Source organism: Aspergillus sclerotioniger, assembly GCF_003184525.1.
Source record: "Aspergillus sclerotioniger CBS 115572 chromosome Unknown BO94scaffold_20, whole genome shotgun sequence".
NCBI classification, from domain to species: domain Eukaryota; kingdom Fungi; phylum Ascomycota; class Eurotiomycetes; order Eurotiales; family Aspergillaceae; genus Aspergillus; species Aspergillus sclerotioniger.
The window spans coordinates 556419-584389 of NW_020291010.1; the positions used below are offsets into that span (position 1 = coordinate 556419).

Below are 27971 nucleotides of genomic sequence, written 5' to 3' on the forward strand. Positions count from 1 at the left end.
GAGGGATGGTGGGTGGACGTTCAGCGATCGATCCTGCCCTAAGTAGCATTCAATTCACCCGGTCCTTCCGGTCCTTTCAGCGAGCTGGCCGCTATTTAACTCTGTCAATAACCTGTGGGTCAGGCCTTATTGGCATTACAGAGGAGCAAACTGTCGGTCCTGAGGGATCCCCTGACCATCTGCAGGTAGCAGATCCTACCAATGGAGCGGGTGAGATTTTAGGGCCGACGATCGTGTCGCCTCGTCAGCTCCTCGGGCGTGGGATAACCTCTTACGGCAACCTCGGGGACCTCGCAATTCGCCAGGTTGTTTGCTGCTCCTGCCCAACCCAAGGCAAACATTGTTGGATGGCTATGCACCGCACCCTTGGTGGTTGGTGAGTACCTATGGTGGAGAATCAATAGTTCTCTTGCAAACCTCCGAGAGGATTCGGTTTGTCGATCACGAACCTAACGCGCCATATAAGGTCTTCGAGCTGAAGGGATCCGTCTGCGCAGACATCATCCGAGTCTCAACTTGAGTCCTAGAGGTGATCAAGTCCTTGGAACAACCATGGCGACAACCGAACCACCCGTTCAACCGTCTGATCCACAATCTAAAAAGCATAACAAGCGGAGTAAACAAGAGACTGTCCCAGGTCTAAATGTTTTGCACTCCCCAAAAGAGACTGGCCCCGATCCAAAATGCGTCGAGTAAGCTACCATCACGTCCCCACGGACGGCCTTCCAACTGACATTTATGAACTCCGTCAAGTATTATCGCCGTGCCGGGCCTCGGCTCTGACATGACCTACACCTGGGTGCGGAACAATGTGCACTGGTTGAAAGACGGGGGCATGCTGCCGCAAACAGTTTCGAACGCCCGGATCTTGGTCTATGGCTATCGGTCGCAATGGTTTGGCCCAGACGCCGTCGAAATTCGGCTGTCGACTATTAGCCGCGATCTGCTGTCGGCGATCAAGCAGGATCGGCGAGGCTCGGTATGTTGCTAGACGGCCCTGGAGAACCAACCATATTGAAGTGTCCGCATTGAACTGACCACTGGCTGCAGAAAAATAAAAGGCGTCCCATTATCTTCATTGGCCACAGTCTCGGGGGACTGGTAGTATCCAAGGTCGGCGTTTGTTGCCCACACCCCAGGAGAAAGGCTGACCGGATGCCAGGCTGTTACGGTAGCAAAACGAGAGCCGGAAGAATTCGAGGGCATCATTGACTGTGTTACTTCCTGTGTTTTTCTGGGCACCCCGTTTCGTGGCTCCCATGCCCAGCCATGGGCCAAAGTCATTGGGATGGCGGGCAATGTCCTGGGCCAGGCCAAGTATACCAGTCTTATTCGTACTCTCAAATCTGGGACCACTGAGCTGGACGACCTCGCCAATGAATTTCTTGGAGACGTCCGCAAGACCCAGATCCATGTGGAGTGCTACTTTGAGTTGGAGAAGAGCGGCGTAAGTGTCGTCTTGGGCTGGTCTGACTGCTGCATCCGTCATTGACATATGGAACAGGCTATGGTCATCGTCGACGAATACTCAGCTACCTTTGAAGGGTACCCCCGTCATTCCTGGGCTCGTTCGCACTCCGAAATGAACAAATTTGATGGCCCCAAGGACAGAGACTACCAACATTTGGCTGGGACCTTGAAGGACATGGTCACCCAGTCATTTCGGAAAATCAAGTTGCGACAGGATGGTGAGTACATTTGCATTTGGTGATCAAGGAGACCAGGCATTCTGATACGGATCGCCGATAGCGCTGAAGCAGGAAATCATGAATGACCAACGAGTTGTCAGCATCCTGAATGCTCTGGACGTCAATGACCCCCGTCGAGACCTGGAAACTATCCGGCGGATCAATGGGATTGGTAAGGGGGTGAAGTCTACCTCCTGGATTCAGCAAAGCGAGCAATATCGAGCATGGAAAGAGGAGGACTCCTCGCACAACATGTGGATTCGAGGCAGTGCGGGCAAGGGTAAAACCATGGCGGCCATAGCCATCGTAGAAGAGCTGACCCAGCGAGCAAGGGGATCGAATGGTTCGGTTAGCTTGGGACACTTCTTCTGCGATGAGCATAACAAGGATAAGAGCAAGGGGCTCAATGTTCTGAAATCGCTCGTCGTGCAAGTGCTTGGATCGCGAACAGACCTGGCCAGTCCCTTCTTCAAGGAGGATGGCGCTGGGTATGAGTACGAATCATTGTCCGACTTATGGAAGACTTTCAAGGCAACATTAAGTGACTTCTCCTTGGGTACCGCCTTCTTCGTCGTCAATCACCTGGATCAGATTGATCTGGAATCACGAAAACAATTGCTGAGCGCTGTGGCGTCGTTCCGGCCAAAGCTACCGGCTGATGACGATTGTCCAAGCGGGCCTTTTGTCAAGTGGCTCTTCCTTAGTGCTCCCCGCGAGGATATCCAAGGTTTTCTCCCGAATGTCCAGACACTTGACCTAGACGATGGGAGTAATTCAGCCCAGCAAGAAGACGATCTACGGCGGTACGTGAACCAAAGAATCAGCCAGATTGCTCGGGACCGAAAGTATAGCCGGGCGCTTGAGTACTTTGTCAAAAGTTTCATTTTCCTGCGAGCACGAGGCCAGTCCAACTATGATTGGGTGAATCTGGTGTGTCTTGAGCTTCGGGACGACGCCTTGGTCTCGGTGGCCGTCCGACGGCGCCTGGAAGAGTTGCCCACCGATCTCATTCCCATGTATGACCAGGTTTCCCACAGGGTAGGTAGCTCCAAGTGCACAAGGACTCTTTTTTTGTTCCGGCGCGAATAAATCATTGGACCCCCAGGAACATGCTGACTGTAGACTCGGGATAGGTTCTAGGAGGCTCCGAACTTGACATCGAATATTCCAAAGATATCTTGCGATGCCTGCTGCTCATCCATTACCCTCCAACACTAGAGGAATTGGCAGTTGTGGCTGGCCTGCCCACAACCGACTGGTCGAATCGAAAAGCACTGAAAAAACATGTCGACCGATGCGGCGCACTGGCCAAGATGTTTCAAGATAGATCCGATATCAGAGTACAGCTGAGTCACACCTCAGTCCGCGAGTTTTTGAGATCCAAGGCCGACGACTGGTTGTCTATGGGATCAGAACAAATTCAACACGGGATCATTGCCCTGCGTTGCTTTGACTACGTCCTCGCCACTACCACCGCTAACGATGCAGCCGATGATGATCGGGATCCCACAGATGAAGATGAAATTGACCAAGAGGAGCCAGAGCCAGCGGACGATGGTCAGGAACTCTCTGAAGATGATCTTTCTGACTGGGAGAGCGAGGAGGAATGGGAATCTGAAAGCGAATCGAATCCCACCAAGCAACAACTCCTTGCGTACCCCGTCACGCATTGGATTGAGCATGCATTGGAGGCGACGGCCGATATGGTTGAAAACTTCGGTATCCAGAATGTGTTTTGGGTGCTAGGGTCCAAAGAGCGAGCCCAGTGGTCACAATCTTATGCAAAGTTCAACGGCCTCGACGGGGAAGACGAACAGTTCGATGCCGAGTTTACAGCCCTGCATGTTGCGGCATACTTTGGGTATGTTCCTCTGGCGGATCTGCTGTTAAAGTCCGGTCATCATGACGAGGAGGTCCATACCATGGACAGTCGCGGATACCAGCCCCTGTACTGGGCCTGTCACCGGGGACATATCAACATGGTGCAACGACTGTGCCAGGCTGGCGCGGAAGTCAATTTCCAAAACACTCGCGACAATGCCCTCGCCCTCCATGGGGCAGCCTTCGCCGAAAGCTTTGAAGTCACGGCTTACTTGCTAAGCCATGGAGCCCGTATCAATGTCGCTACGCAGCCTCATGGCTCCCCCCTCTATGCGGCATCATCGAACGGCTCTGCAGATATTGTCCGGCAATTACTGGCAAAACAAGCTGATCCCAACTTAGTCGGGGGAGGCCAGCGGACGGCGTTGAACGCCGCGGTCTACAGCGGAGATTTGGAGATTGTACAGCTTCTCGTAGGCGCGGGTGCTGAGCTAAATCCTTCCATGGAATATGAAGACGGCAATGCACTTGGTGCGGCATGCTTCAATGGCGAGAAAGATATCGCCGAATATTTGCTCCACCAAGGATGTGACTGCCAGCGGCCAAACTCGGAAGGCCGCTCACCTATAGAAGTCGCAGCTGCAGAAGGTCATATGGACATCGTTCAGCTGCTGCTGAAATATGACACCCGACCCGATTCTCATGACTTAGCCTTAATTAGGGCAACAGAGAACTCGAAGGCGGAAGTGGTGCGAATGCTGATAACTGATAATCCAGCCCTTCGACGGGACGACGCCTTTGAATGTGCCGCGGAAAACGGCGACGCCGATATTCTCAGAATCCTGACACCGGAGGGAATAAACTCGGACGTACTAGAACGGTCGTTGTATGTCGCCGTAGAGTATCAATATGAAGAAACTGCCCGGTTACTGTTGGAAGAAATGGGCGCTGACGCCAACGCTGAAGGCGACGAGTAAGTACCTTGGACGCACGAGTGACTCGGACCGGGTTACTGACCGCAGAGCAGATACGGGAACGTCCTCCAAGCCGCTGCGTACGATGGTTCAACCAATATCCTGAAGATGCTACTGCGTCGAAAAGCAGACCCTAATCGGGTCTATCCCGAATCCGGGTTTGGGACTGCTCTTCAAGCTGCGTGTTATGAAGGGACCTTGGACAATGTCCAGCTGCTTCTGGAACATGGGGCCCAGGTAAATCCGGCAGTCTCGGGCGAGTATGGCACGCCCCTGTCCGCCGCGTGCGCTGAGGGTTATACGAACATTGTTCGACTTCTTCTCAATAAAGGGGCTTCCCCGGACACCAAAGGAGGCAGGTACGGGTACGCCATCATTGCCGCCTCTGAAGGGGGTGGCGACGAGGAAATGTTAGAAATGCTCCTTTCGCGCGGAGCTGATGTCAATGTCCGGGGACCTGACGGGGCAACGGCTCTGACCAACGCCGCGATGGAACTTCCTAGGGCATGCGTGGAGCTCTTGGTCAACCATGGTGCGATTTTGCATGCCCAGGATGGAGACAACGATACAGCCTTGACCAACGCCGCCGCAGCAGGAGATGACGACACAGTAACATACTTACTCGAACAGGGGTTGGATGTCCAACATGTTGGTAAATGGGGCGGTGCTCTCTATCGTGCTATCAAAGCTAAATCGCTCGACTGCGTGAAAGTGCTCCTGCAACATGGGGTCGATGTCAACCAACTGGGAGGGGAACTCCATACACCAGTCCAGATGGCATCTCATCTTGGATATGTGGATTATGTTAACCTTCTCATCAGCGAAGGTGCTGATATCCGCGTTACTGGCGGACGATATCATACCGCGCTCCAGGCGGCCACCGCAGTGGGCAATCTGGACCTTGTCCAGCTGCTGTTAAACCATCAAGCCGATCCGAATAAGAACGGGGGTCTATATGGTACTGCCTTGCATGCGGCAATCTATACCAATGACCCTATACAGCTGATTGATCTTCTCTTGGAGCACAATGCGGACATCAATGCCGTGGATGAACGGGGGACACCCGTGCATCTGGCTGCAGCTATCTCTTCCGCTGATGTAGTATCCCATCTGCTGGAGAAAGGGGCTGATCCAAACCTCGTCAGTGGCAAGTATGGGACTGCCTTGCAGGCTGCATGTCTGATGAACGACTATGATGCAGTGGATGTGCTTCTTAAGAGAGAAGCCGATCCCTTTCTACCAGGCGGCTATTATGGGAATTCCTTCATCGCTGCAGCTTCAAATGGAATGGAGGACTATGTGGAAAAGTGGTTGGCATATGAAATGTCAGAGGAGACGCTGGTTGAAGCGTTACATCGTGCCGTACATCTTCGTGAGCAGGCCGCTGTTGAAGTGCTGTTGGACCACGGGGTCAGCATTCACGCAAGCAGTAGACTTTATGCTTCCGCTATCATGGCTTTGGATGCAGAAATTAAGGATAGCGAGAGAGCGCAAAAAGACGGAGATTGGGATTTCTGGCATCATGATGAGGATGAAGCTGACGATGATGACGGTGACAACGATGAAGATGAAGGCAATGACGGCGATGATGGCGACGCCAATAGCAATGATAAATCCGTGAACAGTGATGGAGAGAACGAGGAAGAGAACGGTGATGAGGGGAGTGATAGTGGCAGCGACGGCAATGACGATGCTGAAGCTGAAGCTAAAGCCGAGAAAGAGATCAGGACCCTTCTGCTACAAAGGCTCCAAGCTTCTCAACCAAATTCTCATAATGAAGCTGACCTTGATACGCAGACTGGAATTGGAGAGCAGCCTGTTTGTTTAGAAGAGGACTGTCCTATCCCAGCTGGAGACATGACTCCGGATCCGCTTCTGGTCGTGGTCAATCAGGAGATTGAATCAGCACCTTCTCATGCGAGTGATTCCCAGGATGGTCCAAGCGATAGTGGTGAATACAATGAGGGGGCTAGTGACATCGAAGCTGATCCCACTCAGACAGCCACAAATTATACCAATGACATGCACTGGACGGATGAATCAACGGATCAACCGACAGCCAAGGCTCGTGGGGGATTTAGAAGGGGACTGCGGAACTTGCGCAACCATTTTAGATAGATTTGATGATTTGGTACTTGCTTCTAAGGCCTGCCTGTAGATGGGCATTCAGTCCCGTTGAAGATCTTGATGGTTGAGAATGAATGACAGACAGTCTGAGGAGAAGCTTGGCGTGATCACTCTCAACTTCCCTCTCCTTCCACTCTTGAAATGTAAAAGGTCGAAGCAAAATCAACAAATGGGGCTGTGGTTTAGTGGTATAATATTCCCTTAGCATGGGAGAGGTCCGGGGTTCGATTCCCCGCAGCTCCATTTTTTTCTTTTTCTTTTTACAGACCGGCTCTGCCTTTTCTTTTAATGCACGTTAACTATAGCTACTACTTCAATCTAAAGCTGAGGATATGTTCATGTTCACTGTATAAACACTATGGAGTGACCTCGAGTGGTCATTGCTTGATCCGTGCCTCATACCTACAATCCATATGCCCACAACCCAAACCAAAGAAATGAACGTGTTAAATCAAAAACAAACAATACTCAATTCTACTTTCTATTTTATGCAACTGAGAAATCCTATCGGAATCTGGCATAAATCTCCGATATTTAGTGTCAAGCTACATCTTGCGTGGCTGACACTAACATCTAGTATCTACAAACTAGTCATTTGGCACTTGGCAGAGTGCGAAAAGATCCTTAGTGGGATCTGGCATCCCACCTGTGGCGAATCTGTCACAGACTCACAGGTACTGTTGTCTTCTTTTACAGTCATGGTCTGCAGCCTTCAGCAGCGGGAGGCAAAAAAATATAGTAGTGCGATGTTAGCCCACGGGAATAGTTCGGAGTCCACTCATAAAGCTCCCGTGTCAGTACCAGTAACCAAACTCTGCCATCCCCACTGGTTCGGTTCTCGTTCGGATGTCTCGGATGCTCCCGAATGATCTCCTGCCTTTTCGGGCAACGTCCCCGTGGAAACAAAATAATAACCCTATTTCTTCCCCTTAATAACCCTAAATCGCAAGTTTTGGGGCTTAGATCCAGGGCTAAATTTATAGTACTTGATCTATGGTCTACCATATAGATGATGTGGAGTAGGGAAATACCGCTATGTGTACACTGTGAGACGTGTTGAAGAGATTGTAGCTTTCATCGTTCCCCATGGCTTTGGGGGCTGGGTCTGTGTTGGTGTGGACATCTGGGTATATACTACCCTTCTACTATAGGTACAATATTAGGTTTGGGTTCTCTGGACGATTTTGGTAAGCGGACTACTTACTGACTTTAGTCTGTTTTCTTCTTTCTATTTGTTTTCCCGCTGAATTTGATTTTTCTGTGAACACTCTGATGCATGCTAGAAATGCGCGGACAGATAGATATCTGCATCTAGTTGTCTGTGGGTAGATGGTGGCTGTCAGTGACCGAGTAAAACAGCCCCACTATTCTGCGTAGATCTAGCGTCACACTAGATCTCGTGTATTTACTATTTAGTGCTTATTTAGTCTCGTGGGGCATGGGAAGAACAGATATTGATAGTTTGTGGATCTGAACAGGGATCCACATGTCATGGCGAGCTGAATGTCAATGACCACAGTCGGCGATTCTCACTAGCATCTATTCAGATGGTCAACGCCACTCTCGTTTTGGGCATCAATGCATAGCATATCCACCAGCACTAATCTAGATATGTCTGGTTATACAAAGCAAATCCCTCCCACTCCTATGAGTCACTCCTTTTTACGCCCGAAATCCAAACGGCCATGTGCGATAACCGTCAAGATCATTTCCTGTCCGATGAATGGCATGGGAAAACAGTCTATCTACGAAATGTAGGTAGTCGGACTGTCCTTGATTTATACTGGCGTGAGTTATACCATACAATACGATACAATGCTCCTTGGAAACAATATGTTCATAAGTGGCGGTAGAAAACCGGGCAAACGGAACCCCCGTTCAAGGATGGGAGTTCAACGGAACCGTCGCTCAGCAATGGAAGCTCCGTAAGGTTAATTACGAGTCTGTTTGGTCGTCGTGGACATTGGAGAATGTCAGTTCGGGAAGTGAGTGTATTATATCATGGTAGGGTTTGGGAATGGCAGATTTGTTGACTTGTGGATGTATGTAGCATACCTCGATTTGAAGAATGGGGACTCGATGGATGGAACACCCGTCGTTGGCTGGGATAATAAAGGCCATAGCAGTAATTCCAGGTGGTATTTGATTGCTGAGAAGCGCGGAAGCTCGACAGTTGTTATGTATGTCGTTGGTTGGTCTGAGGGGTTTTTTGATGTGTTTGCTGATCTGGGGTTTATAGGTTGCAGAATGAAGCTAGTTATACGTACGTGGATTTGTATGAAGGGGGAAGTGGCAATGGGTAAGTACGCCATTCATTCTACTGAGAGGAAGAGCGAAGGATAACATGAGCGCAGAACAGCTGTTAATGGCTGGCATCGGTCAGGTCGGAATCCTCATCAGGAGTGGTACATTCAGGAAGTATTGAAGATTCAACCTAGATAGTCCAGATCAAGTCCGGTTCATGTTCCGCAACGCAATCATTAAATGAACAGTCATAGCCAATGCTCCTCCGTGGAGCGAGAATAGACTCCAAACCAATCACTGTGTACTCGATTGCCCTCATCGTATCATTCTGATCCAAGCTCATGTCTTTGTGGGCATCGATAAACCGATTTATTACCTGGAGTGATCTATCTCGGGAAACACTAAGGTCTGGATCCCACAGCAAATTCCGCAGCACCTGCGAGGCCTGCCACTGCTCGTTCAATTCAGACTGGACGGATAGCAGCCGGTGGTATTGATCGCGGTAGAAGGTGGCGATTGGCGCCAGCTTGTCATGGAGCGAAGCAAGTGCTGCGCTTGTGTTTCTCGCCACCATCGCGTACCGATAGGATGACTCGTATTTGGATCTTGCTTCTGATTGCCGCCGGAGATTGTCGGCCAGTCGGCTGTTTGCGGCGCGGATCTTGCCCTCTAGAATATCTCGATGAGGTGGATTCAGCCATATCAAAAACGAGTTGTTCTGAGATGTTTTAGTTTCTGATGCCGTAGACCATCGGAGGAAAAACTCACATTCTTTTCCTCTTCTGCATCACTAACAGCCCGTCGCAGAGCTGGCTCGGCTGCTCTACACTCCCGCCAGTACTTTTCTCGCGGATTGATAATCCCCCACATTCTCGGAACGAAAGAATTGATCTCGTTCATTGTGTCCTTCAGCTCGCGCATGAATGTCGTCGTGCCATCCATCAATGCTATCACATCGCCCATTTCACGTCCTATGTCTGCCGTGGTTTCCCGACAGCATTGACAAAACATCTCAAACTTGCTGACCGAGTCGCTCAACATATCCACGATATCAGGATGATTGCGTGAGAGTCGAGAATTTCCGCTCTCTAATTGGAGTAACGACTCAACTGCACATTTCAGTGAGCGATATGCCCTGACCGCATCCTTCTCAGTCCATCTATTGCTCCTCTGGATCAATATAGGAATGACTTCATTCTTGCGGTCCTGTTCTATCTCCAAGCAATGAGTACGACCTGCTAGGTCGTTAAAGAGCGCTCTTAGTTTTCCTGATGGAGCGTGACCTGTCTTTTAGCAGCGATTTCTTCCCATGGTCTGTGACGGCGTACACTGACCTTGTCCAACATCGGGGTCCTCATTATTCCATGTGCTTACGTTTTGGCCCATTTCAGCTGTGTGGGCGGGGAATACCACGTAAGAAGGCAAGCTCAAGAATGGGATAGAACATAAAGTGACTACGTATACTATTCAAATAAATAGCCCCGTCCGATGATCGAGTGGATCCCCGCTGAATGACAAGTGGAGGGAGTTCTTCAGCTGAAGTCGGACCCATTGAAGCGGGGCAGGCTATTGAGATGGCGGGTTTTTGGATACCACTGATTAGTCGGAAGGAAATGCCGGGCACTAACATCTCGTAGCCCTATCATCGCTACTAAAGTAGTGGTATCCACCTGTTCTGTATGGTGGAGCATGGGTGGATAATCTGACAGAAACTCTCAACTACTAGACCAAAAGAGATATCTCCCCGCTGGGGAAGTCTATGAATGGGTAGATCCCAGCGTAATCTTATTGATTGCCTCTGAAATATCAGGTCATTCACGCTTGATCAAAGTGGTTGGGATGGTTTATGATTCTGAACGCATGTATTTTATAATTACTTGCTTCCTAGTCGAGTTGACATGACTACTTAAATGACCGAAGATATTATCCTAGCCATCAGAAATAACCGATCATCGATATCTCTCACTGAACTGAACAAATATCTAAAACTTCAACATTTACCCTAAACGGCAAGGTAACTGAGATCTAGTAAATGCCGCTCTCCGGCTGTTTAACCCGACAAGTAAGATGGCCGACTCGATGTATTAAGTGGGGTATCGAGTGGCGTGTGGATGCGGCGATGCAAAAATAGTGGATATCAAAATACGCCATGTCTCTCTTCATTGTTCACACCGCCATATTCAGCTAGCCACTAGCCAATATCTAGATCATGAGTACCTATTTGAGTAGTTATGTCATCGTAGTGGAGGTGTCGCGCCAGGTACGCCTCCTACTCTACGTAGCCCTTTGAAGAAGAATATAAAAGTCGAGTAGTTACGGCTGTTGTCCCATTCAAAGCATCAATCTCTTTATTTTCAGCGAAATATTCAATCATGGCAGCCCAAGTTCTCGGAGATATTGACAGGGTGCGGAAGGATGAACTCCAAGAATATGGAGGGAAAGAATCCATCCAGTTTGTCGAAGGTGTCAAAGCCTCGGCCCTCTTCCAGTGTAACTGGGGTGAGTTGCTGGCTGCTGCTCCAACCGCTCTTTCCCTCATGGGCAGCTGTTGGATTGCCGCGTCCAATCCCATCGCAGACAGGATTTCCCTGGCAGATGCGGTGCCAACCGGCGGGTTCAAGCATCTGACAAACCGAATGAACCCGACTTTGAGAGCCTGCTTGGTTGATGGTGAGTGAAGCATTGAATCACATCCGTGGCTAAGGTACTGAGTCGATTGTAGTGTGCAACAATGGAGGCAGGGAGGCCTTTTACATCGCTGGTAACAATATGGATGCTATCCAAATCCGCAGTCGCCAGATCTGCGATGAAAGAGTTGGTTCCATTCCATCCCCGTTATGTATGATAAAACGCTGACATCCGCAGATCCGAGACATATTTACTCTTCTCGGTCCTTGCGATCGGGACGCAGCCGCTCTGCAAGACTTCAATGACGCCCTGAAAGACTTTTCCAATGACGCCAAAACATGTGGAAGGCTGGCAAGTGAGATCCGCGATGCCTTTCAGAAGTGGGCTCGAATGGTTGGAGAGCTGCACGCCTGTACCGAGCAACAGGTGGGAACAACCTCCCAGGAGCGGCACAAGGTCTCGACCGACCAGATCATCGCCGAGGCCGAGAAGATCCACAGCGCCGAAGCCGCTGAGATGGCCCAGAAGCAGGTGGATTACATCAAGGCTCAGGTCACCAAAGCCGAACAACGGCTGGACAAGGCCATCGACAAAGTGCCGGGGCCATGGGAGACGATGGCGCAGACGGCTGTCAACGGCTGCATGAAAGTTCTGGGGCAGGCCGTCGCCGTTGCCGTGCCAGCCCTCATTGCTAGCGTGAATCCTGGAGGTGCCATCGCATCTGGTGCTGTAGCAGCTGCCAGTACCCAGGCTGCGAGTGCGCAGGTCCAACAGCAACAGCAACAGCAACAGCAACACCAGCCGCAAGCATCCCTCAAGCCAGTCCAGAACCCAGACCCTGCATATATGGCTGCTGTCGGACTCCAGGATCCCATCACGCACTTTTACCAATACCTCGGAGGAGAGTCCGGCTCGGTCGATTGGCCCAAGTTCAAGGATGGGGCAAACGGCGAGGAGCAGAATGGCGCAGGGATCGCATACGTCCTTGGGAATTTCAAGGGCCAGCGTGCTAACATTGACAAAACTGGTACCTCTCCTAACCAGCAGCTCATCACAGCGCTCGACACCGTCATCAATGTAAGTTTTTCGATGGGTGAACCTATTTGAGAGCAGAGTGCTGATGACAGCTACAGGTGGCACAAGAGATCAGCACGCACCTGAGCAAAGAAAACCAGCTCAGCACCACCCCACTCGCCGACGAAATTCCGATCCAGTGGCGGAAAAAGGTGCAGAAGAGTCAGCAGGTCGTCCTCGAGATGGCTGCGTACGCCAGCGCCCTGGGATCTGGTCGGCAAGGGCCCAACGTCTTTACCCAAGTCGACACGTCTGCTTCAGCAGACGACTACTCGGTGCAGGCGGCCCAGGTGCAGGGAGCCATGCAAGGGGTGGAGATGGCATCCAGCGCCCTCGAGCTGGCGCAGAAGAACTACCAGGCGACGCTGGACAGACAAGCCAAGACAGCGACGGCAATGACCAAAATCGAGCTGCGGCTGCGGCGTCTGCAAGAGGACGGCAAGACCCTCGACCAGATCAAGGGGGTTCTACGCGACTGCATCTCGGTGCTTGCCGATTTGAGCGTGCAGATCAGTCGGTTGGAGCGCTTCTTCCTGATGCTGTCCAATCTCATCGACCAATTGATCATGCCCTGTGCTGACCGGTTCAGCCAGGCCATGACCAAGGCAGGAATGCGCTTGAACGGCAAGATTGCTCTGGGAAATGTCACCAAGCAGAGCATCTACCTCTACACCCTGCAGATCAAGGGCTACTTCTCTCTCCTGATGGACATCTCCGGCATGTATACCCGGGTGCACAGAGACTATATTCAGGAAGGAGTAGAGTTGTGCCTGAAGCTGTCCAGTGGAGCGGCCGATCAGCATGCTACGAGCCAGATGGAGTCGGAGCTAAGCCGGTACACAGCCAGAAGCACTAAAGGTATCGCCCAGGTGGTCTCCGATGAGCAGGAGAAGATTATTAGCGGACTGTCGGCGCGGGCTCAAATGGCGCAACAGACGGCCCGGCTGATTGAACAGAGGGTACAGGAGAGCAGTGTCGCCATCAGCCATACTGCCAAGCTGGCCATTGAGGAGGGAACAAAGGAGCTGAAGGTTGAATCTCAAGCCATTATTAAGGAGGAGGTCAGCGTGACGGTGGCAGCATCGCAGGAGATTGATGCCAATGATTTTTAGTTGTTTATGCAGCATTGTGTATGATACAAGTTCGTTTACAGAAGGAATTGATAGTTTGAATTGTCGTATTCATCGTGTACTCTACTCCTAATTCTATGGCCTAGGAGTATAAGAACGCTTTGCAACAAATCTCCGTGTACCATGATCCATCAAGATCCTATTATTGATCAATGACTTTCACGGACATGGCGATGGATTGCAGACAGCCTCTTGCCCAGAAGATTATCATATCGTTTAACAACAATGGCATTTGCTACAATCCTGACTATAATTAGTCGAAAGCTTCTGGTAATACAAATGAGTCCATAGATATTTGTAGCATTGGCAATATCCACATTTAAGGGCCGAGGTGGCAGTGGAGCCCGATTACCCATATGCCAGCAGGCAGTATCATCCTACGAGAAACGTAGCGCCTGGTCGAAAGGGGCGGTACTTCTGCTTACGTCCTGACACTATCACCGGCTTAGGTACGAGATACTCCCCAGGTGGGTCACGAATCTAATTAACGATCCTTAGCCCCAGAACTACCTGAACATACAATCCTCTCAGCCTTGTCCCTTCAAACTTATAAATCCTCTCCCCCCTCTCTCCCAGCACCAAATCAATCACACAACTCTCCTCTGTCTCAATAATCCCAATCCCATATCATCATGCCTACAAAGAACCTATCCGTCGTCATCTGCCACGGCTCCTACCTAACCCCCGCCCCCTATGAGCCCCTCATCCAAGCCCTACAATCCCACGACATCAAAGCCCACTGTCCCCAACGCCCAACCTGCGATCTCACCAGACTCAATGTCGGCGATGTGAACCATCCCGACTTTGACCGTGAACCGCCCGCAGGCGGCTATCCCAGTGACACAGAAGACGTGGACGTCGTCATCCAGCTTCTCGACAAACTAATCAACCAAGACGGCAAGCTCGTCCTCCTAGTCGCACATTCCTCCGGAGGCTGGGTCGCCACCCAAGCCGCCGTGCCCGCACTGCAGGCTAAATCCCGCCAAGCGGAGGGCAAATCAGGCGGGATAATCGGATTATTTTACATGGGGGCATTTGTTGTCCCTGTTGGGGAGTCCGTGACTAGCTTTTTCCAGCCGAAGGATGGGACGTTTTACATACCCCCGTTTATTCGATTTCACGTAAGTCGAAAGATTCTTTCACATGATAGGGGATTCTCATTAAGAGGGATCAGAAACACGGTCCAGCAGGCCTAGGCACTACCGTCGACGCACCTCGGTATATATTCAGTGACATTGACCCTGAGGATGCGGAACGATGGGCTGCGGGGCTGACGGCGGCCCCTATTATGACGGATAAGCTGACGAATGATGCCTACTCGGTGCTTCCGTGTGCTTATCTAGTGTTGGAGAATGATTTGACTTTGGCGAAGGAATACCAGGAGGGGATGATTGCGTTGCAGAGTCAGAGGGGGGCTGAGTTTACTGTTTATCGTGCGCCGTCGGGACATTCGCCTCATCTTAGTTGGACGGGTGGGGTGGTTGGGAGAATTGAGAATTTTGTGGGTAAGATTTGGGGTGAAGAGGTTGTTGGATAGATTGGTTGTGGCGGATGAGTGTTTGTTTTGATACCAATTGGTTTTTTATTATTTTTTGTCACTTGGATGGATAGTTTGTGTTGCGGTTTGAATCATATCAATTACCTTTCTATCATGTTTTTATATCTAAAGAGCGCAATAATGTCTCTTTCATATGAAGAGGGTTGTCTTTTGTCCCCTGCACATATCCTTGCAGTGATCTCTCAGCCCCCAACCACGCCTCCTAAATCCCCGACAACCTTAATCGAAATCCCCACTTGTCGCAGTTCTTGGCGTCATCTCTTGCGAGCCAACCAATCAATACCTCCATAATGCTCCGCATCTCATGATGGCTCCACAGCCCGAGCGCTAGTGCGAGCCCCTTCTGTCTGGGCCGCGCGGATAGGATTTGACAGTAAGGTACAAAATTACATTTGATTAAAAGTATACACTGGTCTAATCGATACTTTTGGGGGCTGTGAATTATAGTGGTTTTTTGAAATACAGTTGAATTGCGCATTGTATCAAGCCGAGTTCGCGCTGACTCCATCCTTGGATATAGCCGGTCCGGATCAATCCGAAGGCACGGCATGAGCCATAGTCACGCCACGATGTCATCTCAATGACATGGAATGATTTTTATTGAGAGACGGGGTATTTTGTATCCTTTTTGACATCTGAATGGTGAGTAAATTGGGGGATAACACTATCTGACAAATGGTTGTGTCTGATGCCAATCAATACACAACGGATAAGGGCAAATATATATCTTCCTCGCCACCAGAAAACAAAAAGCAGCACACCACTCAAAGGATAGTGGTGTCGTAAGAATTCAACCCAGTAATTCCATACTTCAAAGTATGCTCAAAAACCTCAATTATCTTCCCAACCCAAAGCAGGCTGATATACCCAAAATTGCATGCCTCCAAGAAATCGGACCTTACTTGTCGGAATTACTTTATTTTTGGCTTATATAATTAGTAATTAATAGCTTTCTCAACAAGTTGGCCTGCTGGCCCAATGGTAAGGCGCTTGACTACGGATCAAGAGATTGCAGGTTCGAATCCTGCGTAGGTCATTATTTTTGTCTTTTTTTTTTCCCCCTTCAGAAACCCGCTTTTTCCACTCAACTATAACACCCAGTCAAAAACAAATTCATTACATGCCCTAAGAAGCTCTAGTCCGTATGAATGGGCTTCTAGCTGTACCTCGTAGGAGCAGGTAAATCCGACGATTTCTGTATCCCCTCCATTCATCTACGCAACGCAACAACACACAGACACGCCCCTTCAACTTCCGTTCAAGCAAACAGATAGTATCTCTCCATTTCCAAAAGCCCATGGATAGCATCCAGCTAAGCCTCCCCCTCCGCCACCTTCGGAGGAAACATCGACTGCACATCCCCCAACTCCGCCCAAGAAGGATACATCGACCTCCCATCAGGTCCAATATTCACCACCTTCCCACCATCCACATACTGCTCCACCCAACCCAGGGTAGCAACCGTATGGATAAGATTAACATACGGCCCCTCACTAGCCTGCAATGCAGCGAACTCAGGATCATTGCGAACATTGTTCATGGCGAGGAAGTTCCGGAAATAGAATTCGACGGTGAGATCGTGGTCCTATTCTTACGTTTAGCTTTTCTTCGGGGGGAGATGAGATGGGGTAGGACGAACATCAATAACCCAGCCGCGTTTGTTACGGCGACTTGATTCTTCTAACGCTTCGCGGAATGCGGGTGGGGTGTAGACCTAATACAAATAATTCAGTCAGTTAAGGTATATGGTTAAGTGGAGTGAAGTGAAGTATACTTGTTGATATTTCTCGATTCCATGCTTGGCGACTACAACAGCAACTTTGGAGAGATATTCGCGGGCGAACTTCTCCCGTTCTTCGGAGTTGGTGCTCGCTTGGTTGCGGTAGATTTGGATGGTTAGGCGTAGGAGGCGGCCTGGGGGGGAGGTTGGGTTGGTCATTGTCATTTGGGAATTATGGTGTGTGTTGATGTGTGTCTATTGCTTGAATGGAGGAGTTTCATCGTGAAGGGTATATAAATATGGGCACTTGATGAAGTTGACGGAGTTTAACCGGAGATGTTATCTCCTAACACCGTGGTGGTTGAATGTGACGAAGATGATATACCAGGGAGGTCAGGTCAATGATCGGGGCCGGAGTTCCGGATCACCGATCGAAGGATCAGGAAAGTATCCAATGGCTAGATAGGAATATCGTAAGGTGGATGGTATGGCCGCCTGACAGATCGTTCTACTCGCTAGCGCTGATGCATCTCGACCCACATTTATCCCCAGAGTGGGAAATCGAAAGCATTTCCTAATCGGGTAATCGTTTCGATGTAGATTTGGTTCGGATGAATCGGGGTTTAACGGTTATAGGAAGATGTAAAGGTGTAGATTGAATCACTGACTTATTTCCGGGTTTAATCGGAATTAATGGCTAAGATAATATCGGGGTTAAGTGTGTAGATGGGATGGGGGTTTTTCTGCTGATATGCTCGAGGGTTAATGTTGCTAAGCTGTCTGTAGAGGATACTAGTTGCGACATTTACTTGATACATCTACGTGAGATATATGCTAGGAAGGGATATTCGAATGTTTTGGGAAAGTAAATGAGAATTACTAGAACTGAAGCGGTGATATTCCTGACCACATCGATTGCACATGGAGACGAAAAGACAAACCACCATAAAGAACAGTAAAGCTCATACTCTCCCTTTCGATATCCTCCAATGTCGCTGGTTCGGGATCTTTCTCCGGGTGTCTGAGGTTTCTGGCAAAGATCTCAATCGACTTTCCGATTTCGGCCAGCATGCTATGCTTGGGAACTTCGTCCTCTGGCATGAAGTGTCTGGTGATGACTAGCGGGCGTTCTCCGTCAAAACCATTTCCGTGGAGGCATTTGTATCACTGGTTCGACTTCAGCTCTGAGTTTCTCCACAAGATCGGACTTGCCACAGCCGGGATGACTGGCCTATAAGGTTCCTCGCATGGTTCTGCTGAAAGGTCCCTACCGACCGGGTCGTCGGAATCTGTCGTAGAACATGGTGGGTTTCCACCGGGGAAATAGTGAGCTACTCGAATGTGATAATAGCTGAACGATTACTAAAGTTGGAGCATTGAGATACCTAGTATGAAAGGATGAGTAGAAAGGAATAGTCAACCTGGCTATTTTCAGGCAGCATAGTAATTATATCTCATGGATCGTTGCTGCCTCAGGACAACACATCTCGCATGTCCTTGTTTGACAAGTAATCCTGCTATATATTATGGATAACGCGACATACAGCATAGGAAGTTGTCTGGGGTTTCAAAAAATAGAAAGCAATAACACTAGGTGAAGGCCAGGGTGCATCTACTGAATTGCAATTGCAGATCCCGGACTATGCATTGTCTACCCTCATAGAGCACTTATTTTCCACTATCAAATATCTCAAGGCAAGATGGCCGAGTTGGTCTAAGGCGTCAGGTTAAGGCCCACCTTAATATTCAGCTTCACAGCTTCCTGATCATCGTTTGATGGCGTGGGTTCGAATCCCACTCTTGTCATACCTTTTTTTCTTTGTGCTTGCTCGCGCCTATCTTATCATGCAATCATCCTGCTCAATTCGGAATTATGTACTTTTTTTTTGTGGTTTCTTTTCTTCCGTTGTTCCCATGTTACCTTTCTAACCTCATTCCACATTCCACTCTCATGTTGGAACTTTGTCTATTTTCTCACTTTCTACAAACCCATTTTTCACCGAGTATGCCATTTATAGCGCAAGCTTTCTCTTTCTTGCCTTCTTTCTTTCTTTCTTTCTTTTTTTACCTTTTGGATCCGGTAGGCCCCAACATGTCTGTAGCGTAAAAAGGAAGATTTGTATGGGGACCTGCACAAACGCTGCATGCAACCCTCGGCAGGCCCTACTTCTAATAGACAGACTTTACCACTGCGAAAACTACAATGACCCACAAGACAAGCAAAAACTCTTACATATTCATTTTTTCTCATTCGTTTCTTCGATCTTATTTTCTATTGTTAGTCTCCATTGACTGCTAGGTAGTCCCGCCATTCAATGTTGGGAGATATCTCTCCGTCTGTTCTCCAGATAGGTGCGATATATCATTTTAGTCTACTGCTATGAACTCTGCCATTCAATGTGAAAGATTACTAGCCCGTAGACCAAAAGAGAGATATTCCAAGTGGCTTCTGGGCGTAGAAGGTAGATGATGTCCCAACGTCAAACAAGAAAGTGTGTGTAGTCGTCTACAGTGGCCGCGAAAGACGCGCTAACTGTGAATTGAGGCGATCACAGGAAGACAGAAAAAAAAAAAAAGGCATATTGATCGCACCTCTAGGGTGTGAAGAAGTATATTGATAGAGAATTGGGTATAGATATGGATAAGCGCATATGGCTTAGTCGTGTTCAGAGTTGGCACTCGAAAACTCCGTGGAAAATGTGTTAAGATTCCTTCATGGCCCGCTCAGCAACCGAGCGATACTCGGCACAATGCTTTCCCAGACGTCGCATTCCTTCACTAGTAGCACTCAGAGTGGTCGATGATAGAAAAGCTTCTGCCTGATCCAGAATCCTCATATTATAGATCTGGGATGTGTCACGGGGGTTGCGAACGATGCTCGAGGCGAGTGTTTTCAATGCGACCGTGGGATAATACATCGTGATGCTGAGAGTTGTTAGCGTAGTGAGCGCCAGAGGGCAAGTTGACTTACCCGAGGGTGATGTCATCCTGTGGGAGATATTTCATCAAGTTGATCGAAGCACGGGCGGCTTTAGACGTCAAGGATGCCGACAGTAATACCCTAGGGTTTGCAAAAGAGCCGGGCTGGATGGAGAAAGCAGGGTTGTCCGTTAAATCCTGAGCTGAATTGATACCCCGAGCGGCGATGAGAGAATGGATGGCAATCATGCAGTTGTAGTACGTGTAATGGATGTGAAGGAGGCTCAAAGAGACCGGTGATTGTCGGAACGGTGTGACCGCTTGGGAATCCGGCTGATATTCGGACGGGATGCTGTTTTTCCACGTTTGGAGTTTCTCATCAAGCTGCCCGACCGACGCGAGTATCTGATGGAACGGTCTGTTCGCGGCCGAAGCGGAATAGAGATGTTGGTAGACCTCGCCTCGGATCCGGGCGAGTTCGCAGACCGACCGGAAGGCGCTGAAACTCCCTGGCTGGTCGCTTGTTGGCATGGAATAGATGTCACAAGTCGGAGCTTCCGTAGGGAGAGCTGCACTGATTGCATCGTCGTTTTGCACTGGAGGTTCGCCAAAACGAAACGAGATTCTTGTTATGTTAGCTAATGTTCGGATTCTAACAGTGAAAAAGACGCACTCTCTATCGAGGCAATAAGCAAACCAAAAGATCGTCTGCCGATGCTGTGTCTCTTCAACGGAAAACGTCGAAACGTCCTCTGCCCTCCCTAGGCCTAGCTGATCGCTAATATGTATAGCGACGGAAATTAAAAAGTTGCATGGGCGAGCAGCGGACGCTGCTAGAAAAAGGATAGCCTGTTCGTTTTAGTAATATCCCGTGGAGGGTCGAGAAGGATCCTACCATCACCAGAAGAGCTTGAAGACCTTGGATATCTGGTGGACCCAGATACAGCTCCCCAACAGCTTCCAAAGCATTTTTCAAGAATAACCAACTTTTCTGATGGCCGATTTGGGGAGACGCCCCATTTTGAGGAAGCATGTAGGACACTGCGAGGACCGCGTTAATACAAGCCCACTGGCCCGGGCTTTGAGAACGGATGTCGACGTGCTCTCCGGGAAAGAGAAATAAGATATCCGACTGTCTGAACACGGGGAACATGGCGTTGAAGTACTCCATATAGTGATGGAGGAGGTGTACGATGTCCTCCTGGGGTGGTAGCGGACAGAAGACCCTCCGCGAAGACACACAGTGAAGCGGATAGTCGGCGACAAAGCCATCGTGCTCCTCCGTCGAGACCAATTGTGTAAGGTGATCCAGAGGTTCGTCGCCTGTCTTTTGGGCTATCCACTCCAAACCCTCCGGAGAGATCAATGAGAAAGCTGAATTATCTTAGCTTAGAAGTCTGATAAGTAGTACTGTAACTCACATCCCGGATTCAGTATGCCACCCAAGTATCTTGGAACGTTAAAGCATGAAGATATCGCTGGTGGGTAATCTAAGTGCTTAAACAGCTGGGGGATGCTTGGAATCGGAGATTCCTCTGCGGCGGGAATAGTAGCCTCAGGCTGCGGGCTTGTATAGATATGCTCCAAATCCGTGTCGTTTGTAGCTTCCGCTATCTGGGTTGGCCATGGGAACGTCGGAATGTCGTCTAGTATCTCCGAGGGGGGCGAGCTACTTGGGAGATCATTATCACCCACAGTGAAGCCGAGACCCTGCAAGCGGGATTCCATGCGCTCGAGATTTCCTTCCAGGTGATTGATCATCGCCTGTCTTTATCGAGTCAATCAGTGTCCCCCCCGGTAAGTCAAGATCGGACCGAGGCAGACCTTCTCAGTTGTGCTTTATGTCGCTTGTTTCGAGTGCAGGAGATGCCCAATTTCTCGCACTGCGAACACCTGGCCTTGGTGGACAGATCGCATTTGATTTTCCTGCGCTGGCATGTATCGCAAGCCTGGTTGGAGGCAGTCAGCGTGGTGACATTGCTTGTGGTCGAGAGTCGCACCTTTCTCCGGGTACTCTTGTCTGTGTTCTCTTTGCTTGGCTCAGGATTGAGAGGTTCGCGCGGGGTGGACACGGGGCTTCTTTGAGGGAAAGACCCCGCATCCTTGCTGATGTTGGATGGCCCATTCATTGTCTGAGCTGGGCATGATAAAGGACCAGGAGGAACGGTGGAGCAGGGGTATAAGGGTCCACGAGAGCCCCCCAGGATTTGACCTAGGTTTCCATCAAGCCCAGGGCGATCGTCTCTCTTGAGTGTTGATTAAGCTGGGATCCCCCAGTCTAGGCCTAGGAGATGGTCATTTCGCCTCCACCTTGTAAGGATCAATTATCCTTCCGAAGAAAATTGCTGGGTCCAGGGGCACCTTCCAATCCACCTGAGACGAAACGGTCTTCCCGGGATGGCCTCGACCCGAGAGCAGTGACCCCGTCCCATCGTGTTGGCGGTGCGGCGAGAGAGTGGCGGACGCTGGATGCCCACGAGCCGTCATGGCCTGTTTGGCGGCCGCCGATAATTTTGCCTACTTAACAGTCACGGGGCCTGCTGGCTGGCTGTGGCCAATGGCGTTGTTATATCTCAATTCGCTAAACCCGTTGTAGAGCTCTTGGCGGCTCGGAAGCCGGAAGTTCGAAGGAAGCTGTCACGGCGGGCCGTATTAACAAGGTATTGTTACTAACCGCCATCGCGCCTCTCGCGCCGATCCTCTCCTCATCTCTTCCACTCTCTCTCCCACGCCACGGAGTAGCGGCCGTTCTATCGACTTCGTACTACCCCGTACTTTTCCAGGGATTGGTCGAGATCTATCACAATGAACACTTCATCAGACAGCAGATCGCTGCAGAAGCACACCGCATTACCTCTTCAGCCACATGACTGCAGACAGCAACGTCCTCGATAACAATGAGAGCAGATACATCGGGACGCCGACTCACGTGGATCAGCCATCCATGGATTCGCCATAAGGCGTCTTCGAGGGTCAGGGACCTCCCGTCCGATTCTGGGTCTCCAGGACGCTGGTTGGTTCGGGATCCGGAGTCTCACCACGAGCTCAATACCAAGAAATCCAATTAATAATCTGGGTTAGGCTTCGACAGCTCGGGCGGAAACCGTTCCCTCTAGCGGACGGATGCGATAGGGGTCGTTTACGCAATCTCGTTCGGGTCCCCGGAGGTTCCCTGTGCACGCTAGGCAGATCATGATGCCTGGCCGCCCCAATTATCTGTCTGTCATGGCCAAAATGGACCTCCCAAGTTCCGGAGCGGGTCCTCTGGAACGTTCGTTTACCGAAGACTACGCTGATTAAATTCAATCTTGGTGGGCCGTCTTACTCCCAGTCCAGGAGGTTATAGTTATATAACCTGCCCGATCTACTGCCCTCTAGCCACTTTTTGTCGGGCTAAAATTCAATATATCTTACCCCCTTCTGTGGACTGGCTGGATCTCGAAAACTCATTCTTCTCACTAGAGCACCACACGGCTCAAGGGTCGGTGCTTGCTTCTGAATGACGAGGCAGAGTGAACTTAATTGATTCAACATGTCGTTCGTCGCCACGACCAACCCGAACTCATCTCGGGCCCAGGCAGTGGTCAGCCACAACCTGCCACAACTCCAAGGTAGTCCAGACTTGGACAATGCAGTTCACGGACCCCCTGGGAGCGCATACACCGAGAAGTCGGAGCAGGAGAGAAGCGAAGATGATGAGACCTTGCAAGAGAAGGAGGAGAGGGTGGACGCTCGGGTGGGCGACCTTGCTCGACAGCTAACGCGCCAATCTACTCGTTTCTCCACGAAAGGCGCCCTGAAGAACCCCTTTGCGGTGGACGACCCAGAATCGGCCCTCAACCCCCACAGTCCCAACTTCAAGCCCAGGGACTGGATCAAGATGCTCCTCGCCATTCGCTCCCGTGATCCCGAACGATACCCCGACCGTACAGCAGGTGTTGCATTCCGGAATTTGAATGTCCATGGATTCGGATCGCCGACCGACTACCAGAAGGACGTGCTGAACTCACTTCTTGAACTAGGAACCTTATGTCGGAGACTGGTCGGTATGAAGATGCAAAAGATTCAGATCCTTCGCGAGTTTGACGGTCTAGTCAAAAGTGGTGAGATGGTCGTCGTGCTGGGAAGACCAGGTAGTGGCTGTTCCACCTTCCTCAAGACAATCGCCGGCGAGATGAACGGTATCGAAATGTCAGAGGACTCCATCTTGAACTACCAGGGTATGTGATATCACTCCCAGTCTGCAATGTGGCTAACGCTCATCGTCAACTAGGTATACCCGCAAAGGAGATGCAAAAGGCCTTCCGAGGCGAAGCCATTTATAACGCCGAGACTGATGTCCACTTCCCCCAACTCTCCGTCGGTGATACTTTGACGTTTGCAGCTCTCGCAAGGGCCCCTAGGAATCGCTTGGAAGGAGTCAGTCGGAAGCAGTATGCGGAGCATATGAGAGACGTGGTCATGGCCATGCTGGGGCTTTCCCATACGATCAATACCCGGGTTGGAAACGACTTTGTTCGCGGAGTCAGTGGTGGTGAGAGAAAGCGTGTCAGTATCGCAGAGGCCACCTTGAGTCAGGCACCATTGCAGTGCTGGGACAATAGCACTAGAGGTCTCGATAGTGCTAATGCCCTGGAATTCTGCAAGAATTTGTCTCTGATGAGCAAGTATGCTGGCACTACTGCTTGCGTTGCCATCTACCAGGCGTCTCAAAGCGCATACGAAGTGTTCGACAAGGTGACCGTGCTTTATGAAGGGCGTCAGATTTACTTCGGCCGAACGAACGAGGCCAGACAGTTCTTTGTGGATATGGGATTTGAGTGTCCCGAGCGCCAAACAACAGCCGATTTCTTGACCTCGCTAACCAGCCCAGCGGAGCGCCAGGTTCGCCCTGGGTTTGAGAATCGCGTCCCTCGGACGCCGGATGAGTTTGCGGCGGCATGGAAGCAAAGCAGTGCGAGAGCCGCCCTTATCAGGAAGATCGAAGAGTTTGAACAACAGTATCCGATCCACGGCTCTTCATACAATGCCTTCCTGGACGCCCGCAAAGCCATGCAGGCGAAAAACCAGCGTCTCAAATCTCCCTACACGATCTCCGTGTGGGAACAAATTTCCCTGTGCACTGTCCGTGGATTCCAGCGTCTGCGTGGAGATTTCAGTCTAACTGCCAGTGCATTGATCGGAAACTTTATTATCGCCTTGATCGTGGCCTCCGTCTTCTTCAACCTTCCGGATACCACCGCTAGCTTCTACTCCCGCGGAGCTTTGTTGTTCTACGCTGTCCTTCTCAACGCTTTCTCCAGTGCTCTCGAAATCCTGACACTTTATGCCCAACGTCCAATTGTGGAAAAGCAGTCAAGATATGCCTTTTATCATCCATTTGCAGAGGCCATGGCATCCATGCTTTGCGATACACCATACAAGCTGATAAACTCGATCACATTCAATATCCCGCTGTACTTTATGACGAATCTCCGCCGTGATGCGGGCGCCTGGTTTACATTCTGGATTTTTTCCGTGGTCACCACATACACCATGTCCATGATTTTCAGAACTATTGCGTCGACGTCCCGCTCCCTTTCGCAAGCCCTGGTACCGGCAGCCATCCTCATTCTTGGAATGGTGATTTACACCGGTTTTGTGATTCCGACTCGGAATATGCTTGGCTGGTCCCGCTGGATGAATTATATAAATCCTATCGCCTACGCCTTTGAAAGTTTCATGGTTAATGAGTTCTCCGGACGTCACTTCCCCTGCTCGGCGATTATTCCCTCCGGAGATCAGTACGACTCGATATCGATGGACCATCGGATTTGCTCCACGGTCGGCGCCCAGTCGGGATCGACCATCGTGGACGGGACCACCTATCTCAAGGAGAGTTATCAATATACTAAAGGGCACGAGTGGAGAAACATGGGAATCTTGATCGCGTTTATGATTTTTTTCTGTGGCACCTATCTTGCTGGCACCGAATATATCTCCGAGCAAAAGTCCAAGGGTGAGGTCCTTCTGTTTCGACGTGGCCACCAGCCGAAGCTTCCCCAGGGAGAAACAGATTTGGAATCTTCAACTGTTCCTGGCGGTGCGGTCAAGACCGAGGCGCCTGATCAATCGGAAGTTCGTATTCAGAGGCAAACGGCTATCTTCCACTGGCAAGACGTCTGTTATGACATTAAGATCAAAGGGGAGCCTCGACGGATCTTGGACCACGTGGACGGGTGGGTAAAGCCCGGCACATGCACCGCACTGATGGGTGTCTCTGGAGCCGGTAAAACTACCTTGCTTGATGTCTTAGCCACGCGTGTTACCATGGGTGTCGTTACGGGAGACATGCTTGTCGATGGACGCCCCCGAGACCAGTCGTTCCAGCGTAAGACAGGCTACGTACAACAGCAGGATCTGCACTTATCTACTTCGACCGTTCGTGAAGCCCTCCGGTTCAGTGCGTTACTACGTCAGCCGGCGCACGTTAGCCGAGAAGAGAAACTGGACTACGTTGAAGAAGTTATTAGACTTTTGGGTATGGAGGCCTATGCCGATGCCATTGTCGGTGTGCCTGGTGAGGGTCTGAACGTTGAGCAACGCAAGCGACTGACGATCGGCGTTGAGCTTGCTGCTAAGCCGCAGTTGTTGCTATTCTTGGATGAACCGACCTCTGGTCTGGACAGTCAGACTTCGTGGTCCATTCTGGATCTGATCGATACATTGACCCAGCACGGACAAGCCATTCTCTGCACCATCCATCAGCCTTCGGCCATGTTGTTTCAGCGCTTCGACCGTCTTCTCTTCCTGGCCCGAGGAGGAAAGACCATCTACTTTGGCGAAATCGGCGAGAATTCCACCACACTGTCAAATTACTTCGAACGTAACGGCGCCCACCCCTTGTCCCAGGGAGAGAACCCTGCCGAGTGGATGCTTGACGTCATCGGAGCGGCACCCGGTTCCCACACCGATATAGATTGGCCAAAGGTATGGCGGGAGAGTCCGGAGCACACACAGGTTAAGGAGCATCTCGCGGATTTGAAATCGACTCTGTCCACCAAGCCCCAAGACAACTCTGACCCCGAAGCCCTCAAGGAGTATGCTGCATCATTTGGTCTCCAGCTATGGGAATGCTCACTCCGTGTGTTTGCCCAATATTACCGCACTCCAAGCTACATCTGGTCCAAGACCGCCCTCTCCGTCCTGACTGCCTTGTACATTGGGTTTTCGTTCTTCCACGCCAGCAATTCCATCCAGGGCATGCAAAACCAGATGTTCAGTGTGTTCATGTTAATGACCATTTTCGGCAACTTGTGTCAACAGATTATGCCCCACTTTGTCACTCAAAGATCTCTCTACGAGGTCCGTGAACGTCCATCAAAGACGTACTCCTGGCAGGCCTTCATGACAGCCAACATCCTGGTGGAATTGCCGTGGAACACGCTCATGGCCGTGTTCATGTTCCTCTGTTGGTACTATCCGATTGGCTTATACAACAATGCCAAACCCACCGATGCCGTGAATGAACGTGGCGGTCTCATGTTCTTGCTCATCTGGGTTTTCTTGCTCTTTACATCGACGTTTGCCCACATGGTCATTGCCGGTATTGAACTGGCCGAGACGGGTGGTAATATCGCTACGTTGTTATTCTCCCTCTGCTTGATCTTTTGTGGTGTCCTAGCGACCCCGGAGGCCATGCCCGGGTTTTGGATCTTCATGTACCGGGTATCCCCGTTCACGTATCTGGTGTCGGCCATGCTCTCAACAGGACTTTCAGGAACCACGGTCACCTGCGAAGCGGTTGAGTATCTGACATTCGACCCACCGAGCAACGAGACCTGTCAGGACTACATGGCATCCTACATCAGCTTAAATGGTGGCTATTTGAAGAACCCATCGGCCACCTCCAACTGTGACTTCTGCACCATGAGCAGCACAGATACCTTCCTTGCCTCGGTATCGAGTAGTTTCTCAGATGCCTGGCGCAACTTCGGCCTGATGTGGGTGTATATCTTCTTCAACATTGTGGCTGCCGTGGGTATCTACTGGTTGGCCCGAGTGCCCAAGGGCAAGAAGGTGTCGGGGACTACCTAAGTTGTTCCGGCA

General features: G+C 50.4%; 7 protein-coding genes and 3 non-coding genes across 10 annotated transcripts; 7 read left to right on the forward strand and 3 right to left on the reverse strand.

Annotated features, from left to right (window-relative positions):
• Positions 1 to 6781: 6781 nt before the first annotated feature.
• BO94DRAFT_t202 lies at positions 6782 to 6853 on the forward strand. Its single transcript has one exon. It is a non-coding gene; the product is annotated as a tRNA-Ala (tRNA).
• A 2191-nt stretch (positions 6854 to 9044) lies between these two features.
• On the reverse strand, positions 9045 to 10240 carry BO94DRAFT_601755 (uncharacterized protein; the record flags this gene model as incomplete). Its single annotated transcript, XM_025616397.1, has 3 exons — positions 9045 to 9572; positions 9623 to 10089; positions 10189 to 10240. 3 exons carry the CDS (start codon positions 10238 to 10240, stop codon positions 9045 to 9047), a joined length of 1047 nt encoding a protein of 348 aa, XP_025465788.1.
• Positions 10241 to 11226: 986 nt separating this feature from the next.
• BO94DRAFT_601757 (uncharacterized protein) lies at positions 11227 to 13668 on the forward strand (the record flags this gene model as incomplete). The annotated part of the gene is made up of 4 exons (XM_025616398.1): positions 11227 to 11524; positions 11577 to 11668; positions 11720 to 12559; positions 12616 to 13668. The coding sequence occupies 4 exons, from the start codon at positions 11227 to 11229 to the stop codon at positions 13666 to 13668; spliced, it is 2283 nt and encodes a 760-aa protein (XP_025465789.1).
• A 650-nt stretch (positions 13669 to 14318) lies between these two features.
• On the forward strand, positions 14319 to 15281 carry BO94DRAFT_567326 (alpha/beta hydrolase; the record flags this gene model as incomplete). The annotated part of the gene is made up of 2 exons (XM_025614620.1): positions 14319 to 14807; positions 14861 to 15281. The coding sequence occupies 2 exons, from the start codon at positions 14319 to 14321 to the stop codon at positions 15221 to 15223; spliced, it is 852 nt and encodes a 283-aa protein (XP_025465790.1). The 3' UTR covers positions 15224 to 15281.
• Positions 15282 to 16208: 927 nt separating this feature from the next.
• BO94DRAFT_t203 lies at positions 16209 to 16280 on the forward strand. The gene has a single exon. It is a non-coding gene; the product is annotated as a tRNA-Arg (tRNA).
• Positions 16281 to 16344: 64 nt separating this feature from the next.
• BO94DRAFT_536935 (uncharacterized protein) lies at positions 16345 to 17307 on the reverse strand. The gene is made up of 3 exons (XM_025612152.1): positions 17019 to 17307; positions 16884 to 16958; positions 16345 to 16829 (listed from the first exon to the last, which is right to left on the reverse strand). Exons 1-3 carry the CDS (start codon positions 17181 to 17183, stop codon positions 16557 to 16559), a joined length of 513 nt encoding a protein of 170 aa, XP_025465791.1. The 5' UTR covers positions 17184 to 17307; the 3' UTR covers positions 16345 to 16556.
• Positions 17308 to 18658: 1351 nt separating this feature from the next.
• BO94DRAFT_t204 lies at positions 18659 to 18770 on the forward strand. The gene has a single exon. It is a non-coding gene; the product is annotated as a tRNA-Leu (tRNA).
• Positions 18771 to 18882: 112 nt separating this feature from the next.
• BO94DRAFT_148340 (uncharacterized protein) lies at positions 18883 to 19103 on the forward strand. The gene has a single exon (XM_025605782.1). It carries the CDS (start codon positions 18916 to 18918, stop codon positions 19069 to 19071), a length of 156 nt encoding a protein of 51 aa, XP_025465792.1. The 5' UTR covers positions 18883 to 18915; the 3' UTR covers positions 19072 to 19103.
• A 106-nt stretch (positions 19104 to 19209) lies between these two features.
• On the reverse strand, positions 19210 to 22213 carry BO94DRAFT_536936 (uncharacterized protein). Its single transcript, XM_025612153.1, has 7 exons — positions 21884 to 22213; positions 21708 to 21832; positions 21305 to 21651; positions 20779 to 21257; positions 20557 to 20732; positions 19936 to 20508; positions 19210 to 19889 (listed from the first exon to the last, which is right to left on the reverse strand). Exons 1-7 carry the CDS (start codon positions 22010 to 22012, stop codon positions 19667 to 19669), a joined length of 2052 nt encoding a protein of 683 aa, XP_025465793.1. The 5' UTR covers positions 22013 to 22213; the 3' UTR covers positions 19210 to 19666.
• A 1202-nt stretch (positions 22214 to 23415) lies between these two features.
• BO94DRAFT_587429 (pleiotropic drug resistance family ABC transporter) lies at positions 23416 to 27959 on the forward strand (the record flags this gene model as incomplete). Its single annotated transcript, XM_025615826.1, has 2 exons — positions 23416 to 24103; positions 24157 to 27959. The coding sequence occupies 2 exons, from the start codon at positions 23416 to 23418 to the stop codon at positions 27957 to 27959; spliced, it is 4491 nt and encodes a 1496-aa protein (XP_025465794.1).
• Positions 27960 to 27971: the final 12 nt, after the last annotated feature.

Bases quoted from the DNA above. Each gene is read 5' to 3' on its own strand.
- BO94DRAFT_148340 (XM_025605782.1), top strand. From the start codon at position 18,916: ATGTTGGAACTTTGTCTATTTTCTCACTTTCTACAAACCCATTTTTCA.
- BO94DRAFT_536935 (XM_025612152.1), bottom strand. From the start codon at position 17,183: ATGACCAACCCAACCTCCCCCCCAGGCCGCCTCCTACGCCTAACCATC. The intron at 16,959-17,018 runs GTATACTTCACT...TATTTGTATTAG, and splicing joins GAATCGAGAAATATCAACAA to GTCTACACCCCACCCGCATT. The intron at 16,830-16,883 runs GTTCGTCCTACC...ACGTAAGAATAG, and splicing joins AACGCGGCTGGGTTATTGAT to GACCACGATCTCACCGTCGA.
- BO94DRAFT_536936 (XM_025612153.1), bottom strand. From the start codon at position 22,012: ATGAATGGGCCATCCAACATCAGCAAGGATGCGGGGTCTTTCCCTCAA. The intron at 21,833-21,883 runs GTGCGACTCTCG...GCCTCCAACCAG, and splicing joins ACAAGAGTACCCGGAGAAAG to GCTTGCGATACATGCCAGCG. The intron at 21,258-21,304 runs GTGAGTTACAGT...AAGATAATTCAG, and splicing joins TGGCATACTGAATCCGGGAT to CTTTCTCATTGATCTCTCCG.